We start from the raw sequence: 13322 nt of genomic DNA on the forward strand, positions 1-13322 counted from the left end.
TAACTGGGGGATCCACAGATCTTTCATTCCCTCCCTCTTCCCCCACCCCCCACACGCTGCCTGTCTTGCCGAATGGGGTATGTTCCGCCTTTTCCTAAGTATGGTGGTCTTGTGTGTTGGGAGACTGCAGACACAATGGGATCTGCTGGATAGGTGCTCAGAGAATATCTCTGTTCATCCAACCCACTTGAAAAGTTTCATCTCTGGATCATTTGCCAGTGGAGGTCAAGCCCAGAAGTGGGTCCTACAAAGGACTGTGTAGGACCTGACTACATAGCCATGGGCTTTCTCACCAATAGTCCTCTGGTGCGTGTGCTGGCTCCTGCAGTGGATATGGGCATCTGGTGAACTCAAAGGTAGAGGGAGAGCTCATTACACCAAAACTATAATAACCCCACTTTTATTTCACTGGGATTTTAAAACGGAGGAGAATAGCTGTGCTTTGCTGTCCAACTGTGACTTACGAACTCCAAATTACAATTTCCACATGTCACCCACACAGCAGATGACAGTGAATGCGTATGAACAATAATCTGGTACGAGGAGCAAGGCAAAAATCATCTCCAAATTGGTTTCTCTTCCACCATCTTTGCCTCTGAAATCCACTCACCACAGTGCTGCTGAAATATATATATTTAATGCACATTTGACCTTGTCTCCTTGTTCAATGACATTTTTCTCTTTACAACTAAAGTTCCAACTTTTTGGGTATTTTAAAGTCTAGGCCTTTGTCTAGATGTATAGCCTCGGTAGCAATTTGTCTACCACTTCTGTTATCTTCACCTTTGCTGAGACACCCTGCCACACACACACACAGGCACACACAAACACACACCCCTTATGCTCCAGCAATAGTCATCTGATAATATCTTCTCAATAAGTTTTGTTTCTTCTATCCCTCTACCTGGAAAGTATTTCTCTTATTCCTGCCCATTGACTTGCCTTAAAAAAAAGTCCTGGTTCTTCTTCAAAACTGAGTCAAACATAGTGTCTTCTATGACAGTGCTTCCCAAACCCTATTGTGCATAGGATCAGCTACAGATCTTGTTAAAAGGTAGATTCTCATTCAGTGGGTCTCAGGGTAGAGGCAGAGAGTTTGCATTTCTCACAAGCTAGTCATGCTGCTGTTGCTGGTCTAGGGACCATATACTGAGAAGCAAGATTCTAGGAAGTTTCCATTGACATCACCCTTTGCCTGACAGGTTCCATCACTTTTTCTGAGCTCTTCTCTACTTTGACCTTATTTCTGTTGTTGCGCTAATTGCTGTATAATCATTTTACTTGTTTTTACGTCTGCCTTCCCAACCCATACCTGACGTTTCTTGAAAGACTGTGTCTTTTTCATCTTTGTTTTTGCAGCACTTAGCACAGAGTATCAGAGGAACATAGGGAGTATTTGATATTTACTTGTTGAACAAATGTTGAATGATACATAGTCTTTACTTGTCTGTAGAACATGAGACCAGGTTAACAATTATTAGTTAAGGAAACCTTTTGGTTGTTTGACATTTGGATAAACACGGACCCAGGCTACACATACGATACTTTCCCAAATGCATAGCTTTATTTGCTAGACCCACCTTTAACTTGGTGTACTTTACAAAGCATAAGAGATATTTATAATATTTTTATGTGAACATTAGCAATGACTGTACACTAATAAATATTCAATCTATCCAAATATAAATACATGGTCTCAAAAGGTACATAATGCAAAATCTATAAAATGCATCCAGGGTAATTGGCTATGAACACATGGCACCATTTTCAAAATGTGAGAGGGAAAAATAAACCAAAACCAAACAGGCAGAAAGTCCATATTTTTTTTTCAGGATAAAACACTGAGAGGTAAACTCTTGACACGTGTTCATTTAAAGCCTCCATGAATCTGAGCTTGAACGTGATTATACCATGCAAGGGAGAATTTTCAAACCACACCACAGAAATCAGTCAATTCTGATGTTTTCCTTCTAGGCTGGATGTTCCAGAAATCAGCCTTAATTAAAGATTCCAAAAGAGAATGTACAAAATGCCAAAAAGTAAGCAGGGATGATTTTGGATAAGTTGAGTAATAACATCTTCTGAATGATAGTTTTATCTTGAGGCTCCCAGTCTCACAATAATTATAGTTAGAAGTTATGCATCTGCATCTCTAGCCGGTCAAAATATCACATGATTTAGAAAGAGCTGATTTCAACACCATCCAATACTCTCCCTAAGAGTTTTATCTGAACACTGTAGAAAAATTAAATCTCTCTTACATCAGGGAATACCCTTCCCACAAAGTGTCCAAGAAGACTGCAGCTTGCTCAAAGTTGGAAAAATAATTAAAGGAAGCATTTAAATTTCTGCAGGACAATCTTTTAAAGCTGCTTTGAAGCCCATCTATAATTGGCTTCAAGCAATACAACTCTGGTAGGTTGAGTGAATCAAAGGGTTAATTACTCCTTTAGTAGCTTCAAAGTCATTAACTCTGATGAAGGTGAGGATACAGATGAGGAAAAACAGATCCTATTCCAAGTTGGAGGGCTTTGCTGCCAACTGGTCTACACAGGAATGGCATGACTCACTGATGTTGCTGTGTTGCCTTCTTTTTTGGCTTTCTTGTGTCTTTCCCCTCTGCTGTACTTACCTCCTTGCAACCCCTTTCACCCTCAGTAGGAGGTAATGTTGAATAAAAATAGAGAAACTGCACCAGAGTCAGACAGAGGTGGGCTAGAATCCTTGCTCTATGCTTCCTAGCTCTGTTACTTCAGGCGGGTGTCCAGGCTTTTCAAGATCTAAGCTCCATTATCTGTAAAATGGGGGTAATAATAATCTCTCAGAGGTTGGTGTGAACTCAGGGTGAAGTGAGATTCTGCAGATAAGGCTTGTTGCTCAGTACACATTCACTTTACAGTCAAGTGCTCAGTTGACAGTAGGCATCCTTGTGTATCTTGGAAGCATCCCACTCAGTGCCTGACTCAGTTTCTATCCAGATGGTTTGAGCAAGAACAGACCCCTTGTTCCTCTCCTAGAATATGGGGAGGCTTGAAGTCTCAACCTTAAAGTTCCAAATCTCTTGGGCCTAAACAAGCTTTGATTTCTCTGCCAAGCCATACGGCCTGGCACAAGGCTGCCCTCTGTTGATGAGGGAGGAACAGCGCAGACCAGTTCCTGGAGGCCTCGGGTGGTCTGTTCAGAAGCTAAGGGGAGGCAGAGTTACCCTCCAGGCTTGGTAGGAAAGGTGAGCATCCAAGTGGTAACAACCTGAAGCCTTTCTCTGTACCAGTTGGTTCCACCATCTGATGTCTTCTTTCTGCTAAGACACTAGGTACCCAACGCTCTGGCAGTGGGATCAGAATTGTTCACCCCAGTTCGTTGTGCTCCCTTCAGGGAGAGGGGTGGCCGTGTCCTCTATGAGCAGCTCATAAAACTGCTTCTCAGAATATCCGGCCTCTGATGGAAGAAGCTGTTCCATCATCCTCTAAGATAGGAAGCTGTGGCTGACACAAATGTCAAGAGGCAGAGCTTACTCTTTCTGACTTGAATTAACGCATTCATTCTTGAAAAAGAGTCATGCTCCTTGTTCATCTTGCCCTGTATCCTGGGATTCTGTGTTGTCGGGTCAAATAAAAAAATCTCTTGACCATGAACTTTAGGTCTATGTTTAAGATAATAGTACAGTAATCCAGGGTCCTACCCTATCTCACCCTTTCTCTAAGAAGTGCAAGAAATGTTGCCTGAAGGCTGTCAATTGAGGTTCGTGTGCCACATGAGATAAGAGGCTGGGGAGCGGGTAGAGACATGGCTGCTGCTCTGGCCCCACTCCCAGTCCAGTGGCTGAGCCTCCAGCCTGTGGCCCAGTGCCAGTCTTGGCCAGGCCGTGACTTCCACAGCAGCGTAGGGACTGGCGCCATAGGCCAGCTCCCTCTGGGGGGTCCTGGGCTGGTGGCGGCTTTTAATGCTCTATGGAGGGAAGACCTTCTTCCTCAACTCAGGATCTGCAGCCCATGGCCTGCCACTGAGTCTCTTTTAAAGTCCTAATTCTGCGATTTCAGCAAGTTGACTCAAGAGTCTGGAGAAAGGTGGCCGGTCTTCTGGTTTCTAGACAGGGAAGAAAAAAATTCTGTGAGTTCCTTGCACTGGTGTGTCACAGCTAATCCCAAAGAAAACCAAAATTTAGTAGCAATACCCTCTGCTGATTTTTAAATATGCTTCCCTATGTATTATATTTGAGGCCATTGTGTCTTGGTTATTAATAGCAGGTATTTTGAAATCATATGGCCTGCTTTTGAATCTCAGCTTTCCCACTCATTTGCTATGTGACCTTAGAGCAGGTTACTTAATCTCTTTGAATCTCAGTTTTGTCATCTGTAAAACGGGGATGATAATATTATCTATTTCATAAGACTGTTGTCAGAATCAAATAAAATCACATATAAAAATGCAACATAAAATCAGTGCTAAATAACATGAAAAAAAGAAAATATTTAGGTATAAATTTTATAAAATATGTATATGACCTATATTAGGAAATACATAAAATTCTTAAGAAAGAAGTCAAAGAAGATCTAATAAACTGAGAAATATTACGTATTTGTGGATAGGAAGACTTTATATTGTTAAGACGTCATTGCTTTTCATAGATAGGTTCAACGCAGTCATCAGAATTACAGCAAACAATTTTCTAGATACTGACAAACTGATTCTAAGCCTCATATGCAAAAGCAAAAGACTCAGAATAGCCAACACACCAGTGAAGAAGAGCAAATTTGAAGGACTGACACTCCCTCACTTCAAGGCTTACTTTAAAGCTACAGTAATCAAGAGAGTGTGGTATTGGTGAAAGACTAGACAAATAGATCAATGGAATAGAGTTGGGATCCCAGAAAGAGACCCACACAAATGCTGTCAAATCTTTGACAGAGAAGCAAAGGCAATTCAGTGGAGAAAGGGCAGTCTTTTCCACAAATGGTGCTAGAACAACTGGACATCCACAGTGACGCTAGACACATGCCTTAGTGTCACAAAAACTAACTCAAAATGGATCAGAGATCTAAATGTAAAATGCAAAACTTATAAAACATCTAGAATATAATACAGGAGAAAATCTGGGTAACCTTAAGTTTGGCAATGAGCTGTTAGATATGACACTAAAAGCATGTTTCATAAAAGAAAAAAAAATTGATTTTGAACTTGGTAAATATTAAAAACTTCTGCTCTGCAGCAGACTTCTACTCTGTAAAGGACACTGTTAAGAGAATGAAAAGACAAAGCACAGGCTGGGAGGAAATATTTTCAAAACACATATCTGATAAAGGACTTATATCCAAACTATGCAAAAACCTCTCAAAACTCAAAACAAAGGAAACAAATAATCCTATTTTAAAAATGAGCAAAGATCTAAACTGATACCTCATTAGAGAAGATATACAAGTGGAAAATATACATATAAAAGATGCTCAACCTATGCTAGGGAGTTGCAAATTAAAATAACAATGAAATACCTCTATACACCTATTGGAATGGCTAAACTCCAAAACACTGACAACACCAAATGCTGGTAAGGATGAAAACCAACAAGAACTCTCATTGCTGGTGAGAATGCAAAAATGGTAGCCATTCTGCAAGACAGTCTGGCACTTTTTTACAAAGCTAAACATAGTATTATCATATGATCCAGCAATCGTGCCCCTAGATATTTACCCAATTGAGCTACAAATTTGTGTCCATATAAAAACTTGCACACAAATGCTGATAGCATCTTTATTCCTATCTGTTCAAAATTGGAGGCAACCAAGATATCCTTCAGAATGTGAATGGATAAACAAACTGTGGTATAGCCATATGATAGAATATTATTCAATGATAAAAACAAATGAACTATCAAGCCATGAAAAGCCATGGGGGAATCCTAAATACATATTGCTAAGTGAAAGAAGCCAGCCTGAAAATGCTGTATACCGTATGATTCCAGCCATGTAACTTTCTGGAAAAGGCAAAACTTGAACAATAAAAAAGTCAGTAGTTACCAGGGGTTTGGGAAGAAGGAGGGAAGGGATAAAGAGGTGAAGCATAGTACATTTTAGAGCAGTGACACTATTCTGTATGATATTATGATGGTAGATGTATGATTATACATTTGTTGAAACTGGTAGAACTGTACAACAAAAACAGTGAGCCCTAATGTAAATTATAGACTTTAGTTAATAATAAGGTATCGATAGTGGTGGATTAACTGTAACAAATGTACCACACTAATACAAAGTATCATCAATAAGGGAGGAAGGAATATAAGAACTTTCTGTGCTATCCGCTCAATTTTTCTATCTAAAACTTCTAAACAATGAAGACTATTAATTTTTTTTGAGAATGAAGTTATTTATTCTTTGAAGTTTTGAATCTTCAAAGCAAAAGCAAGCCTGCTAATTTTTTTTAAAAAAACTAATAGAAGTTTAAAAAAGTACTTAGTAAGTGCCAGCTGTCATAATTGTTATAGTATTTAACCCTTGTGAAGTGGGCTAGATTTGTTTTGTGTCCTTCTTTATATCTTTATTGTTTATTTCTTTGTTTCTGATGACAAAATCTCTATGAACTTACAGTTCAAGAATCATTTAATTCTCTTACACTAAGGAAGGGGAGGTTTAGAGAATGGTCCATGATTAATGATAAAGAAATTGTAAAGTGGAGATGAAACCTATGTATCCTATGCTTTTTTGATCCCCCCTCATTATCCTTCAGTGATCTAAATTTCTGTTAACTCTCTATTCAGCAACTTTCAATTCTGGTTGAAATTTAGAATTTCCCAACTCACTAAAGGACAATCTAAGACTCATGCTTATGTGGCTTAAGGCCTAGCCTGCCACCCAAGGGTACCTGAGATATTTGGGAGGGTGCAGCATAATTGGCTCCCATCCTGAACAATTGCATAAATAAAATGAATTTTAATTCAGTCACTTTCATATTTTCACAGCACCAGGGAACTTCTGTTCACTAGTTTATAGAGCTAACTTCATGTATATTTAATGGTTTTGTGATGTTACAGATATTTTCTTCTCAAAAAGTTGGCATAGGCCTTATCCCCTCTTTCTGACAGTATGTTGATGACTTGTGACATTATTATTATTGCAAATCAAATAATATTTAAGGTCCCTGCCAGCTATCTTCGGGATGGGGAACTCCTTCAGTTAAAAGATTCTCAAAGTTACTTTCTTGCTAATATATGTTATCGCCCTTACTCTCTCATCCTCTAAAAGGGTTCTTTTCTTTAGGGATGGAGGCACTCTTGATGTTGCACATTATAATGTGGGTGGAAACCACTTCCTTTACTGACCTCTTTCCAGCAATTATTCATAATCTGGTAGATATGCGGGGAGGCTAGTCGGGGCTTGTATAACCGAAATCCAGTGGTGATATCTTCCACTACCTCTGAGTTGCTTCGGTTTTCATATGGGATTTTGCCTTCGCTGAAGACTTCCCACATCAGCACACCTATGAGAAAGGGCAAGTGTAGCACAGCTAATGATAAAGTTCATAAATCCCAAACAACGAAGGTACATCTGGGAGTCACAGACTCCGTGACATTCAGAGTCAAGTCCCTACCCCCAGAAAGTACCATATCACACCACGGAGGCTTACTGGGCCTGTACTATTTCTTTTTCTTTTCATTAGAGGAAAGTTGATGTACAGTGTTGTGTCAATTTCTGCTGTATAGCCTGGTGACTCGTCATACATATGTGTACATTCTTTTTCTCAAACTATCTTCCATTGTGTTCTACCCCCAACAGATTGGATATAGTTCCCTGTGCTGTACAGTAGGACTTGGTTGCTTACTCATTCTAAATGTAACAGTTTGCATCTACCAGCCCTGTCCATCCCACTCCCTCCTGCTCCCCCTTGTCAGCCACAAGTCTGTTCCCTATGTCCAGTGGGTACTATTTCTAAAGAACAGAGATTTCCCAGCCTTCCTAGTGGTAAAGGCCATTCAAGCTCAGCCCTTTGTTATGTCTAACTCAAATGCTACTGCTAAAAGTTTCAAGGGACATAAACTCAGATGTCTACACACGATGTAGATGAATGGAGTGGATGAGGTCTAATAGGGACTAGTGGAGACTGTGGAAAACTGGAGGTTGAAAGTTCTATCCTTGAAGGGACAGCTGTGATTTAGCCCCAGCCAACATAGAACACACGTGAATGAGGACTCAGGATTGCCATCTTTTCTCATTTTAAAAGAGAAGTCATAAATTTGGAGTTTTAAAATATGAACTCAATTTGATTTAATAGAAGTACTATGAAGACCAAGAAAACATCTTCAGGTGGTCCATTTTTGAGCTCTGATTTAAACTCTTTTTTCTTTTCTGCCCTCAGTGGGAATGTCACACCCAGCTTTATTATGTATTCATCTATCCATAGGAAGACAGAGTGGGAACAGAGCTTGCAGATCACCTAGTCCAGTGGATTTCAAAGCATAGTCCAGAGAACCTGGGGCTAGAGTTTGCCTAAGTATGATGCCCCAAACATCTGAAGTTTCAAAAAATCATCTCAGAAGTTTGCTCAAAAGGGAGATCCTGGGCCCCAGCCCACACCAATTGGATCAGAATTTCTAAAGGATCCGGAGTTCCCGTCGTGGCTCAGTGGTTAACGAATCCGACTAGGAACCATGAGGTTGCGGGTTCGGTCCCTGCCCTTGCTCAGTGGGTTAAGGATCCAGCGTTGCCGTGAGCTGTGGTGTAGGTTGCAGACGCTGCTCGGATCCCGCGTTGCTGTGGCTCTGGTGTAGGCTGGTGGCTACAGCTCCGATTCAACCCCTAGCCTGGGGACCTCCATATGCCGCGGGAGCGGCCCAAGAAATGGCAACAACAACAACAACAAAAGAATTTCTAAAGGATCCTCAGAGGTGCCTCAAGAGTTTTGAAAATTCAGTAAATAAGACTGTTTAGCACCCCCATGATACCAGGATTTCTAGTGAGATTTATTTGGAAAAATGGGAGTTTGCTGCTCAAAGCTGGTTGGAAAACTTTCATGTAGATCTTGTAATGCATTGATATGGAACTGAGTAAAGCCCAAAGTGGCTAGGCAACTTGTTTAAAATAGCGCAGTGAATTAGGGCAAAAAACCTTACAATGCATGACAAAGCCCAATGGCCTCGAGGCAGGCACCAGGCTCTTCTTCATCCAGCTTTCTGTTTCTCAGGCTTCCCATCCCCATTTTCTCACCCTTTCTCTTCTGCTTTCTCAGTCAATCTTATCTTTGGACACTTCAGATGACACATCCTAAGAAGGAATGCGTGTTAGCTCAACCCTTTAATTATAAGATGCAGCAGAAAAGTCCTAGGCTGAAACTCTGTGGCAGAATAAACCCATTCAGAGTCAGCAGGTGAATGTGACAAATCGGCCATGGCTGCAAATCTCTTCATGGGATACTTGGCTTGGTGCAGCGTGACCAGCTCTATCACCCACAGAGAGTGGCGGTACATCAGCCAGACCCTTCCTAGTTATAGGCATCAGAGAAAGGAGGGTCTGAGATTGCTCTTGTGAAGTTTTATGTCTTCTAAGTTCATTCTGTAACTCAAATTTGTCTAACAAAGCCATAGCTATGCCTGTTGAACAGGGGAACTATTTTAAGGAACAATTTAGAAGGATTCAAAATTAACAAACCACTTGGTTGTAGGAAATGGATATTCTAAAATGCTGGAGAAGATGAGTTAATTTTCCAAAGAGATTGAATTAGTCATCTCAGAGAGACCTTCCCAGATTATGCTATTTAAAACAGACCCAGTGGATAAGCAATGAGGTCCTACTGTATAGCACAGGGAACTATATCCAGTCACTCGTGATGGAACATGATGAAGGGTAATGTGAGAAAAAGAATGTATATATGTATAACTGGGTCACTTCGCTGTACAGCAGAAACTGATAGAACAATGTAAATCAACTATAATAAAAAATTTAAAAAACAGACCCTCCCTCCATTCCAGTCACTCTTATCCCATTACTGTCCTGTTTTATTCATAGCACTTACTTATCACTACCTGACTATCTTATATACATATTTGTTAGCTTATACACATGATTGCTATCTGTCTCCTCTTAAAATTTAGCTCCAAGAGAATAAGAGTCTTTTCTATCCTATGTACTCCTGCTTTATGAGCCCCTAAATTAGCCCCTGGCACATAGTAGATGCTCAATAAAATAAATGCTGAATGAATGGGTAAAATACTTACTGAGGGTTAAGAGTAGAAGTAAATATAAGGCTGGAAAAAAACACGGTCCCTGCCCTCAAGGAGCTCATATTCTAATCTCCTGACTCCTCTAGCTTTTGATCTCACAGCAGCTGTCACCAGAATCCTGTTTTCACTTTTATTTTTACTCCCCCCCCCCTCATTTCAAATATGTCCAAGAACAAATGCAGTAATGAGGGCCTCTTCATTCTTTTCAGAGCTGTTTTTACAGACTCTCAGTGGGAAGTGCTCACGATCCAGCATTCAGGGCAAGCAGGGCTGCCTAAATTGGATACATAAGACAGCTGACCCCCAGTCCCCTGTCACATGGGAGTGGGGCCAGAATGGCACTTACCAAATGACCATACGTCCGACTTGCTGCTATAGCGATTGAAAGAGAAGACTTCTGGAGATGCCCACTTCACTGGGAATTTGGTGCCTGTGGAACTGGTGTACTGGTCATCAAGGACGAACCTGGGAGGAGAGTGGGGAGAGATTATCCGAGTGTCCTGGGGGCCTGCATCCCATCCTCAAGACTCTGCCGAGGCCACATCCTCATGATTACCTTGTCATCCCAAAGTCAGACACCTTGATGACTTGGTTTTCTCCAACTAAGCAATTCCGGGCAGCCTGGAGAGGAGATGTGCAAACAAAAAGGAAAAGAAAACTTGGTGGGTAATCAGTAATTAAGGAGTCTCCTATAATCACAGTCCTTTGCTTTTCTCTGTGTTGTGGTACAGGGGCAATGAGGGGCTTCGCAAATGTTAATTAAGCTTCGCTAGTGCCTGATGGAAAGTTGAAAGTATAAGATCGTTTATCAGAATGAGTAAATCTGGTCTTTTATCTTCATTCCTGGGATTATCGTAAGAGAAATCCAGGATGTTGTATAATCGATAATAAGCTCCAGTGTAAACTGGTACTAGCCTTAGGGATGGTATGAAGAAGCTGTCACCCATTTGACTCAACTAAGAATTTGTTGAGGTTGCTAATTCTCTTAAAACTATTCCTCAATAGACAGCATACTTGGTCCCTAATTCATTTCCCAGGATGTTGCCTTGGAAGAACCCTTACTTATGAAAGAGTCAGTGAATCTCAAATTTTCTTGTGCTTGCAAATCGGGGGGGGGGCAATATTAAAATGAATATTCCTGAGCCCCAACCTCAGAGATTCTGAGATGGTTCTAGGATTACCCCAGTATGATCCTGGTAGATCCTTGCATAACACTTTGAGAAAACATGTGCTTGTCAATTTCCCTCATTTTACCAAGGGGAAACTGAAGTACAGAGAAGTTAAGAGGGAGAGGCCAATAGCTTCATTTTAGAAGAATGTAAACTCTACCTCAGAAGGTGAAAGTTAGAGGTGGGGCTGGGAATAGAGCCCAGACCTGAGTCTCAAGAAGCATTTACCTGTGAGGACATCCCAGAGTGGGTGGAGGAAGGAAGAAGTTGAGAAGAGAAGGGAGATAGCTTATGCCTTGGTACTGATTCATGCATCCCCATCTTGGTAACTCTCCATTTCAGTGGGACAGGCCCCTTCACCCGGGCCCATAGGTGTTTGCCCTGCATCCTCTTACCAGGTCTCTGTGGATGACACCTGCCTCTTCCAGGTAGGCCATCCCCTCACACACGTCCAGACACATGCCCAGCAAGGTCTCTGCAGCAAAGAGCCCCCGCTGGTTGCGCAGATAATCTGACAGGCAGCCGTGTTCCATAAACTCAAACACCAGGCAGATGGGGGCCTGCTCCAGGCACACTCCATAGAGCTGGACCAGTTTGGGATGAGAAAGTTTCCTGGAGAAATATGGCAAGAGGTGAGATGGTCTAAATTCATTCTTCCCAAAATACACTCCCTCCTCCAAAAAAAAATGTGTCATTGAGCTGAGACCTGAAGGATGGCAGGGACTCAGCTGGATGCAAGGATGAAGGAAGGCCAATGTGACTGGCACATTGTGGAAGCAGGGGAGAGATGGGTAGCAGGTGATATTGAAGAGGGCCAGACCATGGTGGGCCTTGTAGGCCATAGTGATGCATCTGGTTTTATTCTCCATGCCATAGGAAGCCATCCCTGGACTTGAGCAAGGAAGTGGCACAAGATGGCATCAGAATGGTATTTAAAGAGCACAGCACACAACATCTCTGCCAAAGCATCTCTGCCTACTCTTTCCTTGCCACTCACATCATGACTTCAGCCTCCTCTATGAAGTCCTCTTCTGACATGGCCCCTTCCCGAATGGTTTTGATGGCCACCTTGTCCTTGTTGAGCCAGTAGCCAAGATGCACCAACCCAAACTGCCCGCTGCCAATCTCCTGCACAAACGTGAGCTCCGAGGGGTCAATCACCCATTTCCCTGAAGGAGAAAAAGAGGGTTTTCCAGAGTTGGCAAGCAGTAGAAATGAGGTATAGGACAACCACGAGACTACTATATAGCCCTGTATAGAATGTTAGCTGTTGTTAATATAACTTGACAATGGCAAATGGCTTAAGTGTTTATACTTAGAACTATAGATGGATAAAAGTATCTTTTTCCTCTAAAAGTAACATGTAATATGCATTGAAAACCATGAAAAATGTGTGTGGGGAAGACATGGAAAGAGAAAGGAGGATGGCATTAGTTGAGATCTTAAAGAAAGTAGTCAGAAAACTAAATATAGTGCTATGATATGATCCAGCAATCCCACTCCTGGGCATATATGCAGACAAAACTACAATTCATAAAGATACATGCACCTCTATGTAAGTATTACTCACAATATCCAAGACATGGAAGCAAACTAAATGTTCATCAGAAAATGAATGGATTAAGAACACGGGGTACATATATGCAATGGAATACTACTCAGCCATAAAAAAGAACAAAGTGTTGCTATTTGCAGCAACATGGATGCATCTAGAGCTTCTCATACTAAGTGAAGTAAGTCAGAAAGAGAAAGACAGATACCATATGATATCACTTACATGTGGAATCTAAAATATGGCACCAATGAGCCTATCTACAAAACAGGAACAGACTCAATGACATAGAGAACAGACTTGTGGTTGTCAGGGGTGGGAGAGGGAGTGGGATGGAGGGGAGTTTGGGGTTAGTAGATGCAAACTATCACATCTAGAATGGATAAGCAAT

At 41.4% G+C, this 13322-nt stretch overlaps 1 protein-coding gene across 1 annotated transcript in view; it reads right to left on the bottom strand.

The window, feature by feature from the left end:
* ITK (IL2 inducible T-cell kinase) overlaps positions 1543 to 13322 on the bottom strand; it is a 71498-nt gene continuing 59718 nt past the window's right edge. The window contains exons 12-17 of the mRNA XM_021076697.1: positions 12377 to 12548; positions 11775 to 11991; positions 10767 to 10831; positions 10557 to 10675; positions 7316 to 7473; positions 1543 to 4086 (exon numbers count right to left, since the gene is read on the bottom strand). Coding sequence (XP_020932356.1) covers positions 4015 to 4086; positions 7316 to 7473; positions 10557 to 10675; positions 10767 to 10831; positions 11775 to 11991; positions 12377 to 12548 — 803 coding nt within the window. The 3' untranslated portion in view covers positions 1543 to 4014. The remainder of the gene's footprint in view (positions 4087 to 7315; positions 7474 to 10556; positions 10676 to 10766; positions 10832 to 11774; positions 11992 to 12376; positions 12549 to 13322) is intronic.

The sequence above is a fragment of the Sus scrofa genome, chromosome 16, assembly GCF_000003025.6.
Source record: "Sus scrofa isolate TJ Tabasco breed Duroc chromosome 16, Sscrofa11.1, whole genome shotgun sequence".
NCBI classification, from domain to species: Eukaryota; Metazoa; Chordata; class Mammalia; order Artiodactyla; family Suidae; genus Sus; species Sus scrofa.